Source organism: Salvelinus sp. IW2-2015, linkage group LG1, assembly GCF_002910315.2.
Source record: "Salvelinus sp. IW2-2015 linkage group LG1, ASM291031v2, whole genome shotgun sequence".
Lineage (NCBI taxonomy): Eukaryota > Metazoa > Chordata > Actinopteri > Salmoniformes > Salmonidae > Salvelinus > Salvelinus sp. IW2-2015.
Genome location: NC_036838.1, coordinates 9,661,979 through 9,688,753, shown reverse-complemented (window position 1 = coordinate 9,688,753; position 26,775 = coordinate 9,661,979). Strand labels below are relative to the sequence as shown.

The 26,775-nt window shown below is 44.9% G+C and overlaps 1 protein-coding gene across 6 annotated transcripts in view; it reads left to right on the top strand.

The window, feature by feature from the left end:
* Window positions 1–26,775, top strand: part of ttbk1a (tau tubulin kinase 1a) — a 53,939-nt gene that overhangs the window by 12,360 nt on the left and 14,804 nt on the right. For 3 of the 6 annotated variants that reach the window (XM_023982902.3, XM_070437243.1, XM_070437286.1), the window contains exons 5-14: window positions 330–473; window positions 1,061–1,165; window positions 6,892–6,957; window positions 7,244–7,336; window positions 7,840–7,965; window positions 8,377–8,531; window positions 14,023–14,233; window positions 14,644–14,825; window positions 15,171–15,505; window positions 15,876–16,039. In XM_023982902.3, coding sequence (XP_023838670.1) covers window positions 330–473; window positions 1,061–1,165; window positions 6,892–6,957; window positions 7,244–7,336; window positions 7,840–7,965; window positions 8,377–8,531; window positions 14,023–14,233; window positions 14,644–14,825; window positions 15,171–15,505; window positions 15,876–16,039 — 1,581 coding nt within the window. Of the gene's footprint in view, window positions 1–329; window positions 474–1,060; window positions 1,166–5,367; window positions 5,449–6,891; window positions 6,958–7,243; window positions 7,337–7,839; window positions 7,966–8,376; window positions 8,532–14,022; window positions 14,234–14,643; window positions 14,826–15,170; window positions 15,506–15,875; window positions 16,040–26,775 lie in introns of those variants that run through there. The other 3 variants (XM_070437313.1, XM_023982919.2, XM_023982926.1) reach the window with 2 other exon arrangements.

The following is a 26,775-nucleotide window of genomic DNA, read 5'->3' as shown; positions in this document are numbered from 1 at the left end:
CAAATCTTTACTAGGCCTAGGTTACTAGGCCCACAGACATCATATATGAAATGAATAAGGATTCTATATGTAATTCTATGATTACACCTAGGTGATTGGGTGTCCCGTTCCGATAAGAAATGATGTGTTCTTTCGCACAAAACCTGTTTCTTTACATATGGTTGGTTTTCTGGAGTAGGGTGAAGTTGCCCCCAAATGCTGATTTTTGGGTCAGATTTGTATTTTCCCCACCAAAGGTTAAGGTTAGGATTGGGGGAGGGAAGCTGATCCTAGATCTGTACCTAGAGGTAACTTCACCCCAGAGCGTTGTTTTGTTTTGGGGGGTGGAGCAGGGACGCAATTTGGCGGACCTGAGGAGGAGCCAGCCTCGGGGGACTTTCACCATGAGCACCACGCTCCGCCTGGGGAAACAGATCCTGGAGTCTATAGAGGCCATCCACTCTGTTGGCTTCCTGCATCGAGATATCAAACCGGTACGTAACATACAGATGCAGACTTGTTTTTGTTGCACGTGTCGTGGCACAGCATGCCACAGCTTTATGAAGGGTTATCAGTGCTAATTCTAAAATACAATGCTTAAATGCAAATGTGTGTCATTTTTGCATTCTAATTTACCATTTAACCATTGCATTTTAGAGTTGGCACTGATAGCCTTCCATAATGCTGTGGCATGCTGTGCTGTGACGCATGGGGAAAAGACTGCATCTGTATTGTCCATCAAAACGGAAATGTATTTTTGCCATCGGTTCGTTTCATTCGCAATCTCAGACACCACAGTCACACACACGCAGCGTTGGGTGAGCAGCAGAACAGCACCCCTGGAGCAGGTTAGTGGTTAAGTGCTTTGCTCAAGGGCACAACGGCAATCTGTGGCTTCTTAGATGGTCCTATAGCCGATGTTTCCTCAATGCCCCCCTCTTAAGAACAAGCACCCCTCCTGGCTAGGTCTAATGGCACAGTGATGGTTCCTTGGTGTTGCTACAGTAGCCCATCACTCTTACCGACTGAGCCACACGACCATATCTGTAATGCACTGAATAATCATGTATTTTCTCTGCAGTCAAACTTCGCCATGGGAAGGCTGCCTTCGACCTTGAGGAAGTGTTACATGTTGGACTTCGGCCTCGCGCGGCAGTACACCAATACCACTGGAGAAGTCCGCCCTGTAAGTCTCCTCTTTTGTTCCTTTGCTTTGGTTTGTCCTACGAAATGTTTGTTTACATTTGAGTCATTTAGCAGACGCTCTTATCCATTAAGTGCCTTGCTCAAGGGCACATCGACAGAGCATTGCCGGCTTGGGGATTCGAACCAGCAACCTTTACTGTCCCAACGCTCTAACCGCTAGGCTAACCGCTACCTGCCSCCCAGTTCAATGTTATTGTGATGTTATTAGAATAATGTCCAGCTCGTGGGTAAGTTCCAGGTCATCTTTATTGCAATGGTGAGGCTGCACAGATTAGCAGGTCTGAGATTCCAACATCTGGGCCTATCATTTATAAACCATCTCAGAGTAGGAGTGCAGATCTAGGATCATGTCCCACTGTCCATGTATTTATGATCTAAAAGGCAAACGTGATTCTAACTTAGCATCCTACTCTGAGACTCATTATGAAATGGTCATACGATATATCCCTGTTCTGCGATGTGCAGCGCAACAGAAATGAGCCAGACCTGGAACGCGCCCAGTGTTCCCTAAATGGTGGGGTCAGGATCAATGACGTCACATGACCCACCCTAAAGCATGTAACACTGAGAATCTCACTGCCGATAGACTGCCGATAGGTACTTATCACAGTGGGAGGCCGTTCCTTCTCTTGCTAGAACAAAAGCGGTACCGTCGAACCTACGAATCGCAACGCTCGTCAGTGGCCAACAACTTGACTTTGAGCCAATCCGAGAGCATGAGAATTTTGGGGGGGCATTTTCTTTGTACATCCACGGACAAGGCAGTCACACTTCATATACAATGTAGGCTATGGGATGGTAGTTAGCTAAGTGCACAGACACAATGCACACAACACTAATTACTTCCTCCAAGAGTGAAACAGGGAAGGATTACCTGGATTTGTCCAATAACAAACACACATTTTCAGTTTTTGTGTTACAAAACATTTTTTAAGTTTTCCTTTGGGTCTGTGCCATAATGAACAAGAACRTTGTCTAGGTTGTGGGTCACAATGCAGAATTTTGAGGATCACTGGACTATATTATCATCGTTGGTACTGTTTTGTTTACGTTCAGACCCTGGGTTTGGTGCATTGCAGTACAATTCATGCACAAGTGAGCTCATTCATTGTACAATATCTGAATCCTTGTTTTACTGTTCCTTGTTTACATGGGTAGCTGTCCAATATGCCTGGCGGTATCGGCTTTTTAAAAAAGCGCTTAGGGCCGGTTTGCCGGACCCAGATTAAACCTATTACCGGACTAAAATATATGCTCAATGGAGAATCACCATTGAAAGTGCTTTGATATCCAGGAATAGGTTTAATCTGGGTCTGGGAAACCTGTTGGTAATGTACAAAATCAAACAGATGACAGTTAAAATGCWTTATCCAGTGACTGCTTATGACATCGGTTATGTTGTGTTAGCTAATGATAGTACAGTGACATCTTCAAAGTGACATCTTAAAAATGGATGGATCATATTGGTTATATTTGTGCCTAGTCCATGGTTTGGCTAATATATAATATATACTGTAAGATATGCCACTTAGCAGACACTTTTATTTTTTTTGTATGAGATTTCCTGCAGGCTTTGGTCATTTCTATCAGCCTTTTAAAATGACCCAGAAAACCCTTTTTATTTACAATATCATAGTCTTATTTAATCATTTGGGTGTCAAGTGGAAGCCTCTCCATCATTTTCAAATTGAGTTGAAATGTTCAGCCCATTTGTCATTCACATCATACACAGTAATCCCTGGCTTTTGTAGTTAGTTTACATGCTAATCAAAGTCTTAGGGGATATGCGACCGGAACTAAGCCGAAGAAGGACTAACCTCCCACTTTCGACCGGCACACTCTCTCTCCCTTTTCCTTCACTCAATCTCTTTTTTTCTCTCTCTCTCTCTCTCTCTCTCACTCACTCACTCACTCACTCACTCACTCACTCACTCACTCACTCACTCACTCACTCACTCACTCACTCACTCACTCACTCACAAATGCATTCTCACAAGCAAATGCGCGCACACACATACACACCTTCATCCCAGAGAGAGGTATCCAAAGTGCTTTCTCTCAATCTGTGGTGTCTTGTCTTATTTTAGCTCACTTCAAGTGTGAGTCAATCACTCTTACAGTAACTCTCCCCCTCCTCCCCCCTTTGCTCCTCCGTCTCATTCATCCGCTCCCATCCCCTCTTATTGACTGCATTTTCAATCTCTCCTCTTCTTCCCGCCTTTGATCTTCCCTATTCTTCTCTTCTTCTTCACTTCCATCCTGTCATTTCCTCCTCTCCCAACTTCTCCCTGTCTCCTTTTATCTCTCTTAATCTCTTCTAGCACTTTCACCTCCTCTCCTTTTTTCTCCCTCTCATCAATTGCATATGCATTCATCCTCCTCACCCGTCTCTTCTTTTTCCTCCCCTCCCTTCTTTCCTCTTCTCCTCTCCCCTCCTTGTCACTAGACTCTCAGGTAACTTCTATCTTCTCTCCTTTCCCCTCTTGCCCCTTCTACATTTCTGTCATCCACTCCATTTCTCTTTCGGATCCTCTCCCTTTCCATTTCCCTCCCCTCCTTTTGCCTCCCATTTCTTAGGCACCACTCTCCCTTCCCTCTGCTTTCCTACTCTCGTCTCTTTGACTCAGTCACTATCTGCTCTCCTCTATTTCTCTCTGCCACTTCCCTCCCTCTCCTCTCCCACCTCCCTCATATCTCTGGCTCTACCACTCTGTGTCCTCATGCAGCCCCCCCCCCCCTCTCTCTCTGTGTTCGGAGCTCTGTGAGTGCAGCAGCGTGAGATGAATATTTAATTTGCATGCATGCGTCAGTGGGCAATGCCCTGGGGCATCGCTCCCCCCTTTACCCCCCCAACACCCTTCTCTTGCTCTCTGATTTTTTTCTTCTTCTAGCCAGTACAGCTGAGTCAGCTTCAGCTCATTGATTTGTGATGAATGCGAGGCTCTGGCTCCCTCTCTCTCTCTCTCTCTCTGCGTTTTCCCTTTTTCTCTCCCGTTTGCCTCTCCCTCTTTCTGTCTACCTCTCACCCTCCTGTTTGTCTCTCCATCTTGCTTTATTTAACTCCCCCTGCTTCCATGTCTGTCTCTCGTTCTTTACCCCTGCTTCCCTCCCTCTCTCTCCCTCCTTCTCATTCCATCTCCCTTCTCTCTTCATCTCCCTCTTCCCCCAGTTCCTGGCAAATAGCCATGTATGCCTCTCTCCTACCCTGAGGCAGCCAGATCTCCAGGGAAGGATGTGTCAGGGGCCTCTCCAGTCCAAATGACCTTCATCTTGCCGCTATGTCAGCCCCTTAGCCATAAAGCATATTTGTTAGCACATAGCCGTCAGCCTCCAGCCATTTGTCACAAAGCATATTTGTTAGCATGTAGCCTTTAGCATCCAGTGCTTGTGCAGTGAATGACCTACCAGCTGCTACATACTGTAGTGTTCTCTCTGCAATGAAGAGGGATCTTCCCTCACTTTCCTTCCCTGATAACTGAATAAATCATTGTGGGTAATAAATAGCGGAGCTATTTTTCCTCCCGTGGCACGCGTCATGCGTTTCTCAGAAATCTTGTTTTCCATGACTGCTGCTGAGAAGTGGAAAATAATTATGTATGTAGAGATTTTGGCATGCTAATTCATTTCCTATAACATGTCTCTGTATAACACTATATAACACCATTATATAGGCATAATTAAGGCTGTTTCATGCACATTATTGCCTCTTGGATAGGATAACACTCAATCCACTTGCATACCTACAGTAGGTGATAAAATGGGATGCAGTTTTTTGAAACTTGAAAACAGCCAGTTGAAAAAAGTAAGGTCCCTACTCACCAGCAGTTCCCAAAAATCAAACTGAATCGTTTTCTGAATGTGTGATGTTGTAAACCAGAATGTGATTGTTACAGGAAGTTGATACACATAAAAAAAAAAAAATTCTGCCAGAATTGTGGCCATTGGTGGTCAGCAAGGACATTACTTATTGTGTATATATAGTTCTGTCTCTATTACATAAACGCCAATAGAAAATGTTTGACAAGTTACTGCCATTACCATGTGTAATTTAGACCTCATGAACGTCACTGTTTTCCTATGTGATGTGTGCCTATTTATTTTACATTTCCTTACATTTATTCATACATTTTGTTTCAGTGCTTGCCTTTGTTTTGTGTTTTACAGTTCCTTTTGGACATTTGATTTTGAAGTGCATGCTCCAACCCSTTTCTCCATCAGATCCTTGCTCCGCCATGGCTGTCACGTGCATGGTGACAGAGTGACGTGAGTGTGGTCACCAAGCTTTCTGTTCTCCTCATAGCAGAGGGGTCACACTAAGGACACCCACTTTCGACCTTTCTGTTATACTCATATCAATGGTTACTGTTTCTAATGCTAGGACCCCGTTATTGCTGCTGGCAGCTATTTTATATAGCAACAGCTATAAATGGATCTATCTACATAGCAATGATATTAGAGCCACATTCGGATGTAAGACAGTTGTACATTAATTACTCGCTCTCTCGCTAACTTGAACTCTTTCTAACTTACACTTAGATGTTGTTTCTTTTAGGTTTTAGCTATGTGTCAGAGTAGGGCCCTGATTCTGATGCATACGCAGTCAACAAGGAGTAGAAACTTGAAAGCAACAGAAGATCTAAGCGTTCCAAAGAGTGCCATTCTGGATACAGCCCCACTGTCTACCTCCGAGGGCTCAGTGCTCAGTGTTCGATAAATGACCGTGGGACTCGACCGCGAGCGTTCAGTTTGCTCCCCCCGGAGCTAAGGTCACGGCACCAGCAAACTACGAGGGTAACGTGAGAACGAACAGCATGTGCCGCACCACTGATACTGCCATCCCAAGCCAAACTCACAGGAGATTGAGTTACTAAAATAAGCCAGAGAGGCGCAATTCTATTTTGAAGTTTTCAGATTGTCAGTTCAGGAGATGAATCGACATTTAGGAAAACGTTTGAAAGAATAAAGTAGTTATTGAATTATTTCAAGACAAGTTCATTGAATATTGCTTATTGATATTGACTGGATTACAAATGAAATTTAGCTCAACTACAGTATAATACCATAATGGTTTTACCCAAGTCGCTTACTGAGCCAAACACACGCAGACATTAATTCATGAGCTTTTAGTAGGATTAGTGTACAGACGCCTGGTGTGACCCCTCACTTTTGTTTTTGTCTACTTTATTATTTCGTTTTTATTTTATTTATACAATTTAGATTCACTGTGTTTACAGTAAGCATCCATAGCTCCTCTACGGCACTAAATGGCGGCAACAAAAGCATTGATATTACCTATATGTCAGATGGAATTTGCAAGGTCAAATTTAGCATGTTCAATGATGTGCTCTTGGGTCTTAAGATGACTTCTATTGCATGTATCCTCTATGTAGCTGTTGTGTCCTGGTTATTTGGCGCTAACAGATGTGAGATGAATGCTAGTGTAGTGTAAATTGTTACCGGTCATTTATACTGTTCCATTTGTTTTCCTTACTATTTACTTCCCATTTAAGTAAAACAAAAAAAAGAAGGTGTTTTAGTGTTTGTTAGATCGGAATAGTTCGTTTTTAAAACCAATTTTGGAGAGTGAGCAGTAGGGAGAAACCTAGAAGGAAGATGTGTTAGAATTGTTCTTTTTCCAAGACATTGAAGTATGTGCATCTTGATATTGGTCCGTCACTAATACTGTTCCCTTTTGTTTCCTTTCAGCCGAGAACTGTCGCAGGTTTTCGAGGAACTGTCCGATATGCCTCAGTCAACGCACATAAAAACAAAGTAAACAACAATGTTTATGTTGTCGAAATGATATGCTGGAAAATGTATTCTGCCAAATTTTCTCTTTGAAATAGACTTGTTTATTGTGTTGTTCTACTATAAAATGGTGGCAGGCAACCATAGAATAAGGAATTCCAATACATACCCCCTCTAGTAATTTAATAGGATCTCTATGGGGGCAACCTTAGGTTTGGCACTATTAAGGGTATACTGTACTAATTAAAACGATATAGCATGGAGGAAGATACCATTCGTAATCTCTACTTTCATTTTTTTCTCTCCCCAGGAAATGGGACGCCATGATGACCTATGGTCTTTATTTTACATGTTGGTGGAATTTGCAGTTGGACAGCTACCATGGCGGAAAATCAAGGACAAGGTAGAGTCACTTCACTCGTCCACGACAGACCCACTGTATTTCTAGCGAATCGTTAAAGTCAAATAATCACATACGCAAGATGAACAAAACACAAGCCTTTTTGGAGCTTATTTTCTTTCAACTCTTGACAATGTAAGTAACAACTAAACATTTAATTTAGTCCGTTTTTCTAGGTATTTCATTTGTAATGTGAGTAGCGCCTCGAAATCCGATAGAAATAAATGCATGTGGCATATCATTTGGTACGCCTCTCGATTCATTGTATGAAATTGTGCAAACTCCAAATATCCCAGTGTGTGTTGGCTCTCTCGAAGTGGCATATAGGATGATCTAATTTGCCCCTACACCCTTGATCATTTTCACCCCATCAGTTTTCAGACACTTGTGCATATGGCGCAATGGGCAAATGGAGGGGGACTGGTTTGGTTTCAGCTACTGAATGACAAGCAAATAAATAAAATAAAAGTCAAACAAATCTGTTTTTTTCCTTCTGTTTTGCGCAGGAGCAAGTTGGGCAGATAAAAGAGCGATATGACCATAGGATGCTGCTGAAACACATGCCTTCAGAGTTTCATATCTTCCTCGACCATGTATTGGGCCTTGACTACTACACCAAGCCGGATTATCAGGTACCATCGCAGTATAGAGAATAAGGAAAGTACTTTGAAAGTGTTTTGAAATACTCCCACAAACGTCTATTTAAAAAAAAATTGACTGGCCGCTATTGCGGGGACTTTTTTTGTATGCTCACACAAACTGATATGTTGACTTCGTCAATGCTTCCTAGTACTCCCTGTGCTATTTCCAATAACAAAATTGCATCTAAAATGACACCTTATTTCTTATTTACTGCACTACTTTGACCAGAGAGGTACACTACAGTGTAAATGAAATAGGGTGCCATTTGGACACAACCAGAGTCTCATTTGGAGTTGTTTTCTATTGGCCGACTGCTGGTCTGGTCAAGGGAATAGGGTGTATTTGAAAGATTAGGGTGCCATTTGGGATGCATCCAAAGTCACATTTATTTTATTTCCCAGCTGCTGATGTCGGTGTTTGAGAACAGCATGAAGGAGCGCATCATCATGGAAAATGAGCCGTTTGATTGGGAGAAAGGAGGGACAGACTCCACACAGTCAACAAGCGCCTCCACCCAACCACAACACAACACACGGCCCACCGTCGCCATGGTGGGGTAAGGACCCTGATATATTTACCATTAGGATTAAAAGGAGAGTCCACAATATTACATGATCATACACTGCAGGGCGACTTTCTGCATTTTACTTAACACTAGAACCGCTGGGCCTCAAGAGAACCCCCCTCAAGCTAATGAGCAGTGACTCTGACTGCAACACTCTGACAGTGTAATTAATCAATTTCATATATGATATCGCAAAAATTAAAAAAGGTAACATTTGAATAATATTTATTTAATGGTGGCGTGGGCACCTGCTGAGTGAGCATCATTCTGGCTTTTTTGCGCTTAGGCCTCGGAGGTGTAGGTTCATGCTGAGGCTCAGAATCTGAAGAATAATCAGATGTCATGATCCATTTTTCCCCCCCCACCATCTGAGTAATTTTCATTCAGATCTAGTAGCAGTGCTAACGCAGCATGTGCATCCATTCGTCTTTATCTTCTTGCCATTGTATGTTACGCACACTCTCACTGTGTACTCCAAATAGGTCAGAGTAGACTGATAAAACTGCTTGGATTTGGTGGACTGATATAGAGCACATACTATACCATTTTCAGATTATAATTAGAATATACCAATACAATAGAATTTCCCGCCCTGTTCTTCATTCACAATTGGTAATTACATAATTATGCATTGTTCTCATCCCTTCGCTCATTAACTCACCCATTCTCCCCCATCAAACTTTACTTAATATATTTAATCTGTTGGTATAAGTGTGAAATTAGTTTCGGTATTGTTTTGGTTCAATTTTGAGACAATTATCTGGGTGACTAGGGGGTATTCTAGTTTATTATTTCTATGTTGTGTTCTAGTTTATATTTCCTATGTTGGTGTTTTGTATGATTCCCAATTAGAGGCAGCTGGTAATCGTTGTCTCTAATTGGGGATCATATTTAAGTAGCTATTTTTCCCACCTGTGTTTGTGGGATATTGTTTTGTGTWTGTGCATGTGCACCACGTAGTCACGTTTAGTTGTTCGTTTATTGATTTATTGTTTTTTCTTTAAGTTTCACTTTGCAATAAATATGTGGAACTCAACATCCGCTGCGTCTTGGTCCCGTTCTTACGACAACCGTGACAGAATATCCCAAAAACCAAGGACCAAGCAACGTGCAACGATGGGAAAAATAAGCTGGACCTGGGAAGAAATTATGGAAGGACAGGAGACCCTTCCTTGGCAGGAGTCGCAGACGCAAGAAGAACGGCGACGACGCCGGGGACCGCGGCCACAGAAACCAAAATATTTTTGGGGGGGCACATGGACCTGGCAACTGAGCAGAGGGAAGAGCCAGAGAACATCTGGGAGGAGTTAGAGCGGTGGTCGGTCGACCCAAGGAGAGTACTAGAGCCCGCCTGGGAGTCGATGGAACAGTGTGAAGAGGGATACCGGAGAATGGAGTTGGCTAGGAGTATGCGGCAACGCAGGCGTTTGGAGGAGCGTGTCATCAGTCCGGTGAAACCTGGGCCGGCTCCACGCATCTGGCCTCCAGTGCGCCTCCCCAGTCCGGTACGTCCTGTGTCTCCTCCTCGCACTCTCCCTGAAGTGCGTGTCCCCAGCCCGGTACGTCCTGTGCCTGCTTCCTGCACTCGCCCTGAAGTGCCAGAGACGGTCAGGGAGGCATTGGGGAGGTTAGGAGAGAGAGAGAGATGTTGTGTAAGTGTGGTCCGGAGCCTCCGGCGACGGTCCCCGGTCCGGAGCCTCCGGCGACAGTCCACGGTCCGGAACCTCCTGCGACGGTCCACGGTCCGGAACCTCCTGCGACGGTCCACGGTGTCCAGTCCAGCTCCAAGGCCGGAGCCTTCCTCTGCGCTGGTGCCCAGTCTAGGCACGGCGTCCAGTCCAGCTCCAAGGCCGGAGCCTTCCTCTGCGCCGGTGTCCAGTCCAGGCACGGCGTCCAACCCAGCTCCATGGCCGGAGTCCTKCTTTGTGCCGATMCCCAGTCCAGGCACGGTGTTAAGCCCGGCGCGATMGCAGGATCCGTGGTCTGGGCCGGGGCTACGACCTAAACCGGAGCCGCCACCGACAATAATCACCCCCCCATTTGGTTTTAGGTTTTGCTGGCGGAGTCCGCACCCTTGTTTCTCTATGGTYTAGTAGGTCAGGGCGTGACTAGGGGTTATTCTAGTTTATTATTTCTATGTTGTGTTCTAGTTTATATTTTCTATGTTGGTGTTTTGTATGATTCCCAATTAGAGGCAGCTGGTAATCGTTGTCCCTAATTGGGTATCATATTTAAGTAGCTATTTTTCCCACCTGTGTTTGTGGGATATTGTTTTGTGCATGTGCACCACGTAGTCACGTTTAGTTGTTTGTTTATTGATTTATTGTTTTTTCTTTAAGTTTCACTTTGCAATAAATATGTGGACCTCAACATCCGCTGCGCCTTGGTCCCGTTCTTARGTGACAARTATCAACTGGGCACGGCACCTTCCACTGTCGGGAGAAGGGGGGGCAACAGTGGAAAAACATTCAAAAAATGAGATGCCTTCCTTAAACTGGTTATAACTCCAGTTCTGTTTGTGATATTAACATTCTAACAACGGCAGTGTGTTATATGGACCTTTTTAGGAAAAGTCAAGGAGGGGGATGAATCCATGGCTTTAAAAATGTCAGAGTAATAAAAAAATGATATGAATGAGCAGTCAAAATTACTGCTTTAGTGATTCTAGTGTTAACAGGGACAGTGCCCGTTCATCAACATTTCAGTGTTCACATCAATGTAAATGTGCTTGCTGAAATGCCCTCCCTTGAGGCGTGCCCATGTGGGAAGAGCCAAAAGAGGCCATCTTGGCAGATTCACATTTTGTAGTTGTTGATTTTTGTAAGCAGAAAGTTTCCCCATTGTGTACGATGATGTCATATATCTGCGTKTTCCTTTAATCCTAGAGTATTTTTCACCAGTTGTCTGTCTTTGACACTTGACATCTACAGTATCAATAAACAAGGCAATGGTACAAAATATTAGATCCTGAATGTTTCACAACGTGATACAGTCACAGTGCTCTATTTTTAATCTGTCTTTTATACATCTTTCATGGGAGCTATTGTTTGACTCACTCACCCAAATATATCCTTTTGAAGTTCTCTCTCTCTGATGACTGTCTTGTTTGAAGCTCTTTACTGTTTAGCCCCCCTAGACACACACACACACGTTCAGACACACACACACACACACACACACAGCTGCATGACATCCTTATCTCTGGAGACATCATTAGTCTTTCGGTCGTCATCACACACTGAGACTCTATCCTAAATGGCACCCTATTCCCTATGTATGGGCCCTTTTGACCAGGACCCATAGGCCTCTGGTCAAAAGTAGTGCACTAAGTAGGGAATAGGGTGCCATTTGGCATAGAGTCTCAGTGTGAACAGAGAGAGATAACAGGTTTTGTGTCCATCGGTATTGCTGTCACACCTCGAGGCTACWGCCACACTGTTCATCCAAACCCTTTGAAATGCATGATATTGAATTCTAAACTAGGCTGTAAAAGGCATTTGATATACCAGTTTACAATTAATGTTTCACTGAATAAATAGATATGTAAATAGATGTTTACTGAACTTTGAGGGTTGCCTATGCTTAATTTAGGAAATAAAAAAAACATTTTGGAATAGAGTACAGCTGGAACAAAAACCTGCACAACCAGTGGACATATTCACATATACAGTGGGGAGAACAAGTATTTGATACACTGCTGATTTMGCAGGTTCTCCTACTTACAAAGCATGTAGAGGTCTGTAATTTTTATCATAGGTACACTTCAACTGTGAGAGACGGAATCTAAAACAAAAATCCATAAAATCACATTGAATGATTTTTAAGTAATTAATTTGCATTTTATTGCATGACATAAGTATTTGATCACCTACCAACCAGTAAGAATTCGCTAACTCACAGACCGTTAGTTTTTCTTTTAGAAGCGTCCTGTTCTCCACTCATTACCTGATTAAAGATCTGCACCTGTTTGAACTTTGTTACCTAGTAAAAAGAACACCTTCCACACACTCAATCAAACAGGACTCCATACCTTCCACAATGGCCAAGACCAGAGAGCTGTGTAAGGACATCAGGATTTAAAATTGTAGACCTGCACAGGTGGGATGGGCTACAAGGACAATAAGGCAAGAGCTGGTTGAGAAGCAACATACTGTTTGGCCTAATTATTGAGATATGGACAGAGCTCAAGATTGCGGTCAGACTACCCCTCGGTCTGGGGCTCTCCATGCTAAGATCGTCACCTCGTAGGGCATCAATATCCATGAGGATAGGTGAGGGATCAGCCCAGAAACTACAACGGAAGGCACCTGGTCAATTGACCTGAAAGAGAGCTGGGGACCACGGTCTCAAGAACACCATTAGTAACACACTCACGCTATCACTGGATAAAATCCTGCAGCGCACCAGGTCCCCCTGCTCAAAGGCCAGCGCATGTTCCAGGCCCGTCTGAATGCTTTGCCAATGACCCTCTGGATAGATCCACGAGGAGGTACATGGGAGATAGTCATGTGGTCTCATGAGACAAAAATAGAGCTTTTTGGTCTAAACTCCACTCGCCGTGTGTTGGAGGATAGAAGAAGCGAATGAGTACACTTACCTCCAGAAAACACCATCCCAACCGTGAAAGCATGGAGGTTGAGAACGCATCATTCTTGGCGAGATGAACTTCTTCTGCAAAAGGGGACAGGACGACTGCACCGTATCTGACGGGTATGGATGGATGGGGGCCAGTGTATCGCGAATCTTGGGCCAAACAACTCCTTCCCTCAGTAAAGAGCATTGAAGATGGGTCGTGGCTGAATCTTTCCAGCATGACCAACGACCCCGAAACACACAGCCAGGGCAACTAAGGAGTGGCTCCGTAAGAAGCATCTCAAAGGTCCTGGAGTGGCCTAGCCAGTCTCTACAGACCTGAACCCAATAGAACATCTTTGGAGGGAGCTGAAAGTCCGTATTGCAACAGCGACAGCCCCGAAACCTGAAGGATCTGGAGAAGTCTAGTATGGAGGAGTGGGCCAAAATTCCCTTGCTGCAGTTGTTCGTTGCAAACTCTGGTCAAAGAACACAGGAAACGTATGACTTCTGTTAATTGGCACAACAAAGTTTTCTGTACCAATATTAAACGTTCTGCTTTTCTGATGTATCAAATACTTATGTCATGCCATAAAATGCAAATTAATTACTTAAAAATCATACAATGTGATTTTCTGGATTTTTGTTTTAMATTCCGTCTCTCACAGTTGAAGTGTACCTATGATAAAAATTACAGACCTCTACATGCTTTGTAAGTAGGAAAACCTGCAAAATCGGCAGTGTATCAAATACTTGTTCTCCCCACTGTAGGTGTTATATACATGTGTTTATTATATACATTCATACACATTAGTACATACATTGTATATATCGTTGGGCCACCACTGCTCTTAAATCAACTGATTAAACCTGAACCCACCCCCCCACTCCCACCCATCTTCTCCTCCAGAGCCCTCAACACCCCGGTGCCCGTAGACCTCCAGAGGGAGAACACGGAGAACGTGCTGCAGGACGAGCACCTCAGCGACCAGGAGAATGCCCCTCCGGCCCTGCCCCCCGGTGGGAGCCGCCAGGGGGGAGGTGGCCAGACGCCCGCTAAGGGCGAGGGATGGGAGGACACCGACTTCAACCGCAACAAACTCAGGATCAGCCTGGGCAAGGTGAGTAAGGGGGAGGAATGAGGGGAAGGAGACCACAACATTTTACTGTATGGCCTGGTCTCACCACAATGGCCCGTAGATGGAAGGATGGCATCGATGTAGATGTTTTAGCGTAGCTTATACTGTTTGTTGATACAGTATTTTTAGCATTTTTGATTAATGAAAAATATGGGATGGATTGATGGTTGGCTGGGTAGAGGATGATAGACGGACAGAGAGATGCACAGCCAGAGATGGACATCCAGACAGAAAATATGTACACCAGACAGACAAAGGTCTACCCTTTAAACTCCTAGCAGTGGTAATAGACACATTTTAGAATGAATTACTGTTTAGCATACATCATTGTGACCTCCTGTCTCTCCTTTCCCCTCCCGTCTCTTCCGCTCCTCTCCCCTCTGTGTCTGCAGGGGGCCCAGGAGGGGGATGAACCCAGCAGAGGGGCCTGTCCCATGTCTCCGTGCCGGCCAGGAGGGGCCCCCGAGTCCCCCAGTGGCCAGGTGCGCTCGCTCCGGTACCGCCGCATCAACAGCCCCGAGTCAGACCGCATGTCGGCTGCTGATGGGAGGGGCGTCGACGGATACGGCCAAAGGTGACCACAACAAACCAGCTCTAGTATTAGTTCCAGACCTGTACTAGCTTTTAGTATAGTAGTATTTAAGTAATGTAGTTAACCAGGAGGTACAATATACATTTAGTATTGTACCTAGCTACATTAAAGTCTCTTAGGTGTTCCAGGATAGTCCTTTGGGTTAGGGTTGTGAAACTGCTATAAGCCAATCTATTATAGCGCTCCACTTTAATACTTAATTCAATACTTAATGTGTCGGTTTTGTGTGTGTGCATTCGTTTGCGCGTGCTTGTGTGTCTATGTGCCCTTGTACGTCCTCGTGCTTGTACCTGTGTGAATGTATGTGTACACATCTGTGTGCCACAGTATCAGGTCCCGCATGGACATCCTGGGATCGCCCTCGCGCCACGTGTACTCGTCCCAGCCGGCCATGATGCTGTCTGTGGACTGCGGCCTACAGCGCGGGCGGCACGGCGAGGGCTCGGTGGCGTCCGTGGACCAGGAAGCCCACAGTAATGCCTTTATCAGATCGGTGCCGCTGGCAGAGGAAGAAGACTTTGATAGCAAGGAGTGGGTGATCATCGACAAGGAGACGGAGCTGAGGGACTTCCAGCCCACCACGTCGGGCACCACCGATGAGGAGCCTGAGGAGCTGAGGCCCCTGGAGGAGGGAGAGGAGAGGAGGCGGCTGCGTGGAGGAGGTGGGCCTGGAGGTTTTATGTGCATTCAATGATGTGCAATTTCAGTCAGTTCAATTCTGTTCCATTCTATTCGGTTCTGTTGTATTCAGTTCTATTCTGTACAAGTTGTGTTGTGTTGACGATGATGCTCATCTCTCCTCTCACTTTCAAATATTGTTTGATGTTTGACTTAATCCGGCAAATGCTTTTCCTACTACTGAGCCTAACCAAACCATTTGTACTGAGCTGACCTGGTTATGCATCCTCCACAAGCAGAACCGTGTTGAAAAGGACCATGTGAAAATTAAATATTCAACCCATCACAGTTTGGTTCGGGTTGGCATGATAGTGTGAAAAGGGTACTAGATTCCAAACCAATCCTTTGTTTTAGGGGCGGAGATGGTGGTGCGACCCAAGACGACCCACACGACCAACAGCAGCCGGGGCATGCTCACGCTCACTGAGGAGGAAGCCTCCAGACGAAGTGGGGGAAGCCCCGCCATGTCGCCCTGTCATTCACTCCCATCAGGCCGTCCTATTGGACCACAAAGACCGGTAAGAGACCGGGCCGACCTATCGGTGGAGAGAGGCTTCTCTCCTTGCATGTTCATGGGAGTCGGCTCAGAGCTGGGTCGCCTGCTGTACAATGCGATTGATCTTCAGATGATATGGATGAGACCCACCTAAGCGGTGGGTGTTGTTGTTGATCTATCCAGATGATGTAAAGATTAGCTCGTCGGTGCCCCCTCTGGTCGGGATGTCAATTAACATGCAGTGCTAAGCCTAGAGTTGCAAAATTCCGATAACTTTGCCAAAATTACCTGTTTTTCCGGAAATCTCAGTTGGAAGATTCCTTCTAATTTCAGGCATCATTCTAGAAAAACAGGGAATTTTGCAACCCTAGAATTTTGCAAGCCAGTGGGAACTGAATACCTTGGCGGGGGGGGGCGACCATTATTCCCACAGCCATTTTAATGTCATTCACACTGTCATTGGTGTGACATATCCTGCCAGTGTAAAGAGAGAAAAAGTGCATTTTTCTGTGTCAGTAGGCACAAATTGTTCCTTTCCATGAGTTTAGTTTTGCCCATGACTTTTGGTTTTAACCATTGTTTTTGTAATGCTAAGGTATGAGTGGGAGACGTGGCTTTGCTAACTGCATTTTCCAGCATCAGATCAGATGTAGCCTTACATATTAGAATTATTGAACAGTTTATGCTTTTTGGGTGAGATGGTGGCATGAGCAGGGTTATTTTGACAGTGCCCCCCCCCAAAAAAATGTATTTCTACAATATTTTCTCAATAGTTTTCTCAATGAGTCCACAAGAGCATTTTCTCATAGTGCAGTTCCGGCAAATGCCAGATAGGCTGTTCCATACCACGGGCAGATTCCTGTTCCCAGTACGTCCCTGTATTCAGGATGACATTTGGCAGGGTTGCACTGCACTTGATGCCCTCGTTATGACACACTGACTGGTGAAACAAGATATACGCATACATGATGACACTGTCATTCTGATGAGAATAATGTAGCAAACATCCAGATAGCTGGGTCGTATTCAGTATGGCACAACCGAGCAAAAGGTTTTTGTAACAAACAAACAAAATATTTGGACATGTTCAGGTGGTGCAACCTAGTTTCAAAACATTTTCTTCACACTGAACATGTTCTGGACGTCAGTGTTAGAAAGTTAGATGTACACTGTCCTGACATGAAAACCTTTTGGTTGAAAATGTTAAATGAAAAGGTTTAAACCATGGGTCTTCCCATCGCTGCCAACAAATGTGTTTAAGCTGACCGTTACCTCATACATAAAAAGATGCACAAAATAAAATATGGGGAATGTTCAAGTCTTTTAGCTGAATGAATTATAGAGTAAATTCAGCAAATTCTTGGAGAACAGTTGAAGTTGACAAAATGTTTCCTCATTGTTAAAACCAATGTGTCTCAGCCTGTAGCTTCCATTAGTGTTTCAGTTCTTTAGGGGTCTTTGAGGTGAGAATGTCATTCTCCATTTAAAAACGTGCAATCATACTATTTTGCCCAACAGTGATGTACACTACCATTCAAAAGTTTGGGGTGACTTAGAAATGTCCTTGTTTTTTTAAAGAAAAACMATTTTTTTTGTCCATTAAAATAACATCAAATTGATCAGAAATACAGTGTAGCCATTGCTAATGTTGTAAATGACTATAGTAGCTCGAAACGGCAGATTTGTTTTAATGGAATATCTACATAGGCGTACAGAGGCCCATTATCGGCAACCATCACTCCTGTGTTCCAATGGCACGTTGTGTTAGCTAATCCAAGTTTATCATTTTAAAAGGCTAATTAATGATTAGAAAACCCTTTTGCAGTTATGTTAGTGAAAACTGTTGTGGAAAATACTGTGGTAAATATTTTCTTCTTCTTGAACTGCACTGTTGGTTAAGGGCTTGTAAGTAAGCATTTCTCGGTAAAGTCTACACTTGTTGTATTCGGCGCGTGTGACAAATAAAGTCTGATTTGTTCTGGTTAAAGAAGCAATAAAACTGCCCTTCTTTAGACTAGTTGAGTATTTGGAGCATCAGCATTTGTGGGTTTGATTACAGGCTCAAAATGGCCAGAAATAAATAACTTTCTTCTGAAACTCATRGGTCTATTCTTGTTCTGAGAAATGAAGGCTATTTCATGCAAGACATTGTCAAGAAACTGAAGAGCTCATACAACGCTGTGTACTACTCCCTTCACAGAATAGCTCAAACTGGCTCTAACCAGAATAGAAAGAGGAGTGGGAGGCCCCCGTGCACAACTGAGAAAGAGGACAAGTACATTAGAGTGGCTAGTTTGAGAAACAGACGCCTCACAAGTCCTCAACTGGCAGCTTCATTAAATAGTACCCGCAAAACACCAGTCTTAACATCAACATTGAAGAGGCGACTCCAGGATGCTGGCCTTCTAGGTAGAGTTGCAAAGAAAACGCATATCTCAGACTGGCCAATAAAAAGAAAAGATTAAGATGGGCAAAAGAACACAGACACTGGAAAGAGGAAGATTGGAAAAAGGTGTTATGAACAGACGAAGTTTGAGGTGTTCGGATTACAAAGAAGAACATTCGTGAGATGCAGACAAAGTGAAAAGATGCTGGAGGTGTGCTTGACGCCATCTGTCAAGCATGGTGGAGGCAATGTGATGGTCTGGGGGTGCTCTGGTGGTGGTAAAGTGGGAGATTTGTACAGGGTAAAAGGGATCTTGAAGAAGGAAGGCTATCACTTAATTTTGCAACGCAATGCCATACCCTGTGGACGTCGCTTAATTGGAGCTAATTTCCTCCTACAACAGGACAATGACCCAAAGCATAGCTCCAAACTATGCAATAACTATTTAGAGAAGAAGCAGTCAGCTGGTATTCTGTCTATAATGGAGTGGCCAGCACAGTCACCGGATCTCAACCCTATTGAGCTGTTGTGGGAGCAGATTGACCGTATGGTACGTAAGAAGTGCCCATCAAGCCAATCCAACTTGTGGGAGGTGCTTCAGGAAGCATGGGGTGAAATCTCTTTAGATTACCTCAACAAATTTACAACTAGAATGCCAAAGGTCTGCAAGGCTGTCATATCCTCAAATGGAGGATTCTTTGACGAAAGCAAAGTTTGAAGGACACCATTATTTAAAATAAAAGTCATTATTTATAACCTTGTCAACGTCTTGACTATTTRCTATTCATTTTGCAACTCATTTCATATATGTTTTCATGGAAAACAAGGAAATGTTAGTTACACTTTCAACTCTGAAATACAGTTTTCTACACAAATATGTTTCAGTATGAACCAAATACACATCCATGAGTATTTCAAAGAGATTCATAAATGCTTTAAGCGTTTCAAAACAATCACTGGTTGGCATATGGCACAGGTGTCAAACATCCGGCCCAGAGCCCGGATCCGGCCTGCGAGAAGGTCCAATCCAGGCCGCGGGTGGTTTGAGTTTAAAAAAACGAACAATATAAATATTTTCTTTTTTTGGGGGGGGGGTCACAAACTCAATATACTTTAAAATGACTAAAACAAAATTTTTATTGTGTAGAAATTAAAATGGACCTACATACATAAATGTTCTTGACTGTGTCCAGCTCGCTAATAATCATCGAATTGAAAGCTAGACAATCAGGGAGCATCAAAAAGTCACAAAATGATGGATAGAGAACTGTTTTGAGTTTGACATCCCTGGTTGAATGAAGATCATGATGAGTTGATTATTGGAAACAGGTAGCTCCCTAGAGTTGGAGAACTCTGATTTACATAAACTGTGCATGCTGACAAGAAAACATTACGTGTGAATGTATATTCAATGATTATGAACGTGTCATACATTGCTTACTACGGGCTACTGTGTATGTATAATGGGAGGCCCATACACATAGTGTAAGTACAGTAACACTTTATTTATTTTTTATTCCCCTGCGCCAAACACTAGAGGGTGCCACAACACATCCCTGTGCTCAAAACATCCTAACTCAGAGCAGAGTATGTAAACTCTAWATAGAAAAGTATGTGGACACCCTTTCAAATGAGTGAATTTGGCTATATCAGCCACACCCGTTGTTGACAGGTGTATAAAATCGAACACACAGCCATGCAATCTCCATAGACAAACATTGGTAGTAGAACGGCCTTACTGAAGAGCTCAGTGGCTTTCAACGTGGCACCGTCATAGGATGCCACCTTTCCAGCAAGTCAGTTCGTCAAATTTCTGCCCTGCTAGAGCTGCCCCAGTCAACTAAGTTTTGTTATTGTGAAGTGGAAACGTCTAGGATCAACAACGGCTCAGCTGTGCAATGGTAGGCCACACAAGCTCACAGAACGGGACCACCGATTGCTGAAGCGTGTAAAAAATTATCTGTCCTCAGTTGCAACACTCACTGAGTTCCAAACTGCCTCTGGAAGCAACGTCAGCACAAGAACTGTTCGTCAGGAGCTTCATGAAATGGGTTTCCATGGCTGAGCAGCCGCACACAAGCCTAAGACCACCCACGTGCAATGCTAAGCATCGGCTGGAGTGGTGGGAAGCTCGCCGCCATTGAACTCTGGAGCAGTGGAAACGCGTTCTCTGGAGTGACAAATCACACTTCACCATCTGGCAGTCCGACGGCTGAATATGGGTTTGCTGGATGCCAGGAGCATACTACCTGCCGTAATGCATAGTGCCAAATGTAAAGGTTGGTGGAGGAGGAATAATGGTCTGGGGCTGTTTTTCATGGTTCGGGTTAGGCCCCTTTATTCCAGTGAGGGGAAATATTAACGCTAAAGCATACAATGACTTCCTAGACGATTCTGTGCTTCCAACTTTGTGGCAACAGTTGGGGGAAGTCCCTTTCCTGTTTCAGCATGACAATGCCCCATGCACAAAGCAATGTCCATGAAGAAATGGTTTGTTGAGATCGGTGTGGAATAACTTGACTGGCCTGCACAGAGGCCTGACCTCAACCCCATCGAACACCTTTGGGATGAATTGGAACGAGCCAGGCCTAATCGCCCAACATCAGTGCCCGACGTCACTAATGATCTTGTGGCTGAATGGAAGCAAGTCCCTGCAGCAATATTCCAACATCTAGTGGAAAGCCTTCCCAGAAGAGTGGAGGCTGTTACTGTAGCAAAGGGGGGACCAAATCCATATTAATGCCCATGATTTTGGAATGAGATTATCGACGAACAGGTGTCCACATACATTTGATCATGTAGTGTATTTATCTATGAGGTTAGGGTGAGACCGAAAACAGTTCTGTCTGGTGCAGACACACAAAGACTGAAAATAACCACCCACAAAACCCAACAGAAAACAGGCTACCTAAATATGGTTCCCAATCAGAGACAATGACTAACACCTGCCTCTGATTGAGAACCATATCAGGCCAAACGAGAAAACCAACACAGAACACAGAAACACAAAACATAGATAACCCGCCCTGACCACACTAAAACAAAGAAAATACAAAAGAACTAAGGTCAGACCGTGCAGGGCCCCCCCCCCCCCCCCCCCCCAAGGTGCGGACTCCGGCCACAAAACCTGAACCTACAGGGGAGGGTCTGGGTGGGCATCTGTCCGCGGTGGCGGCTCTGGCGCTCTGGACCCCACTCCACCACTATCTTAGTCCGCCTCAGCAGCGTCCCCTGAGCCGCGACCCTCGCCGCCGACCTTGGCCTGGGAACCCCAAAAAATGGGCCCACGGGACTGAGGGACGCCTCTGGACTGAAGGACGCCTCTGGACTGAAGGACGCCTCTGGACTGAGGGGCGGCTCAGGACTGAGGGGCGGCTCCGGACTGAAAGGCGGCTCCGGACTGAAAGGCGGCTCTGGCAGCTCCTGACCGGCGGGCGGCTCCCGACCGGCGGGCGGCTCTGGCGGCTCCTGACCGGCTGGCGGCTCCCGACCGGCGGGCGGCTCTGGCGGCTCCCGACCGGCTGGCGGCTCCCGGCCCTGGCGGCTCCCGACCGGCGGGCGGCTCAGGCGGCGCTGGACAGACGGGCGTCTCAGGCGGCGCTGGACAGACGGGCGGCTCAGGTGGCGCTGGACAGATGGGCGCACCTGTAGGGAGGAGACGGAGAGACAGCCTGGTGCATGGGGCTGCCACAGGACCCACCAGGCTGGGGAGACCTACAGGAGGCTTGGTGTTAGGAGGAGGCACCTGAAGGACCGGGCTGTGGGGGAGCACTYGAGCTCTGGTGCGCAGCCCTGGCACCACTCCCCCAGGCTGGATAACTACTCTAGCCCGGACCCTCCAGAGTGCAGGCACAGGTTGAACCGGGCTGTGGGTGAGCACTGGATATCTAGTGCCTACTACGTGCACCTTTCCCTTAGGCTCCACTCCCACATTTGCCCGGCACGAGCGGAGCGCAAACATAGGACGCACTGCACCCTCCCAGTGCCCCGGAGACACAGCACGCAGAGCCGGCGCAGGATACCCTGGACCGAAACGGCGTACCGGAAACCAGACACGCTGAGCAGGCACAATACGCCCCGGCTGGATACCCACACTCGCATGACACTTTCGGGGGACTGCCCTATAGCGCACCGGGCTATGGGCACGTACTGGCGACACCGTGCGCTTAACCGCATAACACGGTGCCTGACCAGTAACGCGCTGCATATAATAAGCACGAGGAGTGAGCTCAGGTCTGCTACCTGGCTTAGCCACACTCCCCGTGTTCCCCCCCCKAAAAATTTGGGGGCTGCCTCTCGTACCTGTCGCGCTGCCTCCTCATATCGCCGCCGCTCAGCTTTTGCTGCCTCCAGCTCTGCTTTGGGGCGGCGATATTCCCCAGCCTGTGCCCAGGGTCCTTCTCCGTTTTAAAATCTCCTCCCATGTCCAGGAGTCCTGAGATTTCGGCCGCTGCTGCCCGTTACCACGCTGCTTGGTCCTTTTTTGGTGGGTGGTTCTGTAACGGCTGTCGTCGGTGGAAGAAGGTGAGGACCAAGGTGCAGCGTGGTAAGTGTTCATGATGTTTAATAATCATCAAAACAGAACACTGAATAACAAAATAACAAAGAAACAACCGAAAACAGTTCTGTCTGGTGCAGACACACAAAGACTGAAAATAACCACCCACAAAACCCAACAGAAAACAGGCTACCTAAATATGGTTCCCAATCAGAGACAATGACTAACACCTGCCTCTGATTGAGAACCATATCAGGCCAAACGAGAAAACCAACACAGAAACACAAAACATAGATAACCCACCCAACTCACGCCCTGACCACACTAAAACAAAGAAAATACAAAAGAACTATGGTCAGAACGTGACAGTTCCTTTGATATTTCAAGTAGATATTGTGCACCAATATTGAATTTTAAATTTGAATTATATTAAAAAGTACCCGAGTGTCAATCTAGTTAACATAATACAAATATTCACATCAAAATCCGTCTGTTTAACCCCACCAAATTTGTTCTTAACTGACTTGCCTAGTTAAATGTATCTCTCTTAAAAGGTTCAATGCAGCCATTTTCATCTCAAAAAAAAATAATTTCTGGGTAACAATTAAGTACCTTACTGTGATTGTTTTCAATTAAAGTGGCTAAAAAGAAACCAAAATAGCTCCTTAGCTAAATTATATTTCTCAAGCTAGAATTTTGCTAGGACTGTCTGGAAGTGGTTTGAGAGAGGGACCTAATTTGAAGGAGCCTAATTTAACCTGAAAACTAGCTGTTATTGGCAGAGAGTAGGGCAAACTCTCTTTGTTATTGGGCTATTAACTTGTACATTTACATTTACATTTAAGTCATTTAGCAGACGCTCTTATCCAGAGCGACTTACAAATTGGAAAGTTCATACATATTCATCCTGGTCCCCCCGTGGGYAATGAACCCACAACCCTGGCGTTGCAAGCGCCATGCTCTACCAACTGAGCCACACGGGACCTAACACGTGACATACCACTTGGTGATGTCACCAGTCGGTCCAAAAACCCCACCCAATTGCCCCTCCCTGTTGCACACAACAAGCTTCCCTGTTACTTTATTTGGCAGTTAATATGCACTTACTATAGACCTCTTTTTTATGAAGTTGAACATGTGTTTGTCATGGCAGAATGTTAAAATGAGGTGAAATAAAACGTTCAACAAATTACACTACCCAAAAGGGACTCATTTCATGGAACGACTCAGTTATCACTCATTGCCTCAATTGAGTGGAATTTAAATGGAGTTTAAATGCACTGTGGAAGAATACCTTTTCAGATATTTTATTTAAATTTTGCAGCAAATCCTTGTTCTTTGAAAACCCGAAATCAAAGTTGTTTTTATTATTTTTATTGAACAAAATACACGCACTCAAACTATTTTGTGTACAAATCCAAAACTTCACACAACAGCCTTAATTAAAGTCACCTTTTGTAAGGTTCCCTTTTGTTGAAATCTGGTTTTCTGGTTGAAGCGAAGTCAGATAATCAGATTACAACCAGATAAAGGCATCCTTATCATGACGACATCAACAACCCTGGGGAAAATGTTGAAAATGTTGTTGAACCAACATCAGATTACAATCTCTTCAATTTGAATAAAAATACATAAACTAGCTAAGATTATACTAAACCTGATTTCATAGCTTTCCTGCAATTCTACACATTTTGCCAGACAAACATTTGCAATTTTAAAACACATTTCATGCTATTCTATACATTTTGCCATGAGACTGAGAGAACATTTCCAAGGGGCCCCCAACCGACGTGTTCATATGTTTTTTTTGGAGGTCGGGGGCCCCAGGGCATGTGCCCTGCATGCCTCTTCAGTAATCTGGCCCTGGGAAAGGCACCATAATTTGGTTGTTAACTGGTCAGATGATTTCAATTATTTAAAGACGTTAAAAATATGTCTAAAAACATTTATAATCAGAACACAACCTGACATCGACCAGTTTTTCCCACTGGCTTAGATTACAATTTAATATTGTTGACCTTGTTGCCGTGCCTAAAAACCTTTTACACATTACCCAGCATCCATGTATCACTAGGGTCCGTTAGCACTGCATCATTTAGAAACCAGTCCTGAAGAACTCTTGTGTTATGCAGGTCTGCGTACCATTTTATCAACTTGACATTTTATGTCTATTAAACCTTTTGTAAGTTTGCGTGTCTTTTTCTGACTGTTACGGTATGTCCATGAAATATGTTAAAGAACATGTTTTGCTCAGGAGTTTGGTACGAATAAATACCTGCATACACAAGGGGCCTTCAAAACCACAAGGCCAGTTCACCCATTCCCTGTGTCAGTTGTATTTACTTGTCATGGATTACTGTAAAAGGAAACAAAAATTTTGATTTACTTACCTCACCAATAACGTTTTACCAGCCTTATTTGTGATTTCACCGCAAGTGCCTAGTACTGCAGGCCTCGCTACCGCAAACATGATCAAGGACCCTCGTTTTATTTGCCCTGTGACCTCTTCCTTGACATAACTGATGTATTTGCGCAACCTATCAATTAAAAGTACAGTATGTCAAGTTGCACTCACCCAAGGAGAAAAAGCGAGGGTGCCATGGGAACAACAAGCGAAGAAATAAAGTGGTGTTTTGGGGTAAGCACAGTTTAGGATAGTCCTTACTTCTGTTGTTTTATTCTTAATTCGTTTCTGTTCCGAACCCTTTTTTTTGTTGAGCCATATTTATTCCCTTTTTCTTCGTCCTGTGTTTGTGTTTCGTGTGCTTGATGAGACCATCTATATTTTGTGTTATTCATTTAGCATTTTCCAATGGTGATTTTTCGACTAACGTCTTTTAGCAAAATTTAGTGTAAATTTGATGGTGTCCAGGCATTTTCCCAGGTTCAATGTGTTGACATACTAGAGGAACATGTGCAGTACTTGTGTGTTTTTAATGGGATTGTTGGGGAATGTGTCCACTGTGCCTTGATTATGAGAGAGACGGAAACCTACTCTCATTTGCTTCCAATCTGGCAACCCACTTAAGAGTTTTGTAGAATACTGTCTTCTATCCTTTTAACATACTGTAATGGCAACCCTAGCTACAACCATAGTCTTCCTCTCCTTGTTTCTCTCTGGACTACATCAGAGAACCCTTACAGCATGCATACAGGGAAGGAGAGATGTATGACAAGCTATGTTTCAATACTCTATATGGATCCCTTTCCTTGTCTCCTTTTATCAGCTGACCTGAAAGGTACTGGATAGTTGAGAGCCCAAGCCTATAACTCTAAACTATCTAATCTTTTTAGATCGCTGGTGAGGAAGGGTAAGAAGACAAGGAAATGAAGCCGTTTCAGGAGTGTTGGGACGTGGCCCAAATACTAGTCTATAGTCTGTTAGCATGACCTGGTTGTTCCTCCCCCCTTCCATCCTAATGCCCCTCCTTCTGTTTTTTGATTGGTCTCTTCTGCAGCTGGAGGATGACAGGCACCACCCGAGGCCCAATCAGCTGCGGAGGCTGGCCTCCTACGTCTTCTCATCCTCCACGCTGGAGACGGAGCAGTACCCGCACCCCGGAGGGTCCTTCATCCAGCGGAGCCGCTCGGCCGAGAGCAGCCCCGCCCACATGAACGCTTCCACCCACCGGCGCCATGCTCCGCTGCAGAGCCCGGGCAGCCCGCGGAGCAGGCACTCGGTCCTGAACGTGTCGCGCACGCAAATCCAGCAATTGCTTGCCAAGCTCATGAACAAGAACGCGAGCTGAGGGAAGGGCACTCTGCATGCCAAAATGCATTAACGTATACTCGTACACACCCATTGTGTACATACAGAGGGACATACTCATGTACACACACGCAGTTTGTAACCGAAAGAGCCATATTTTGGCGG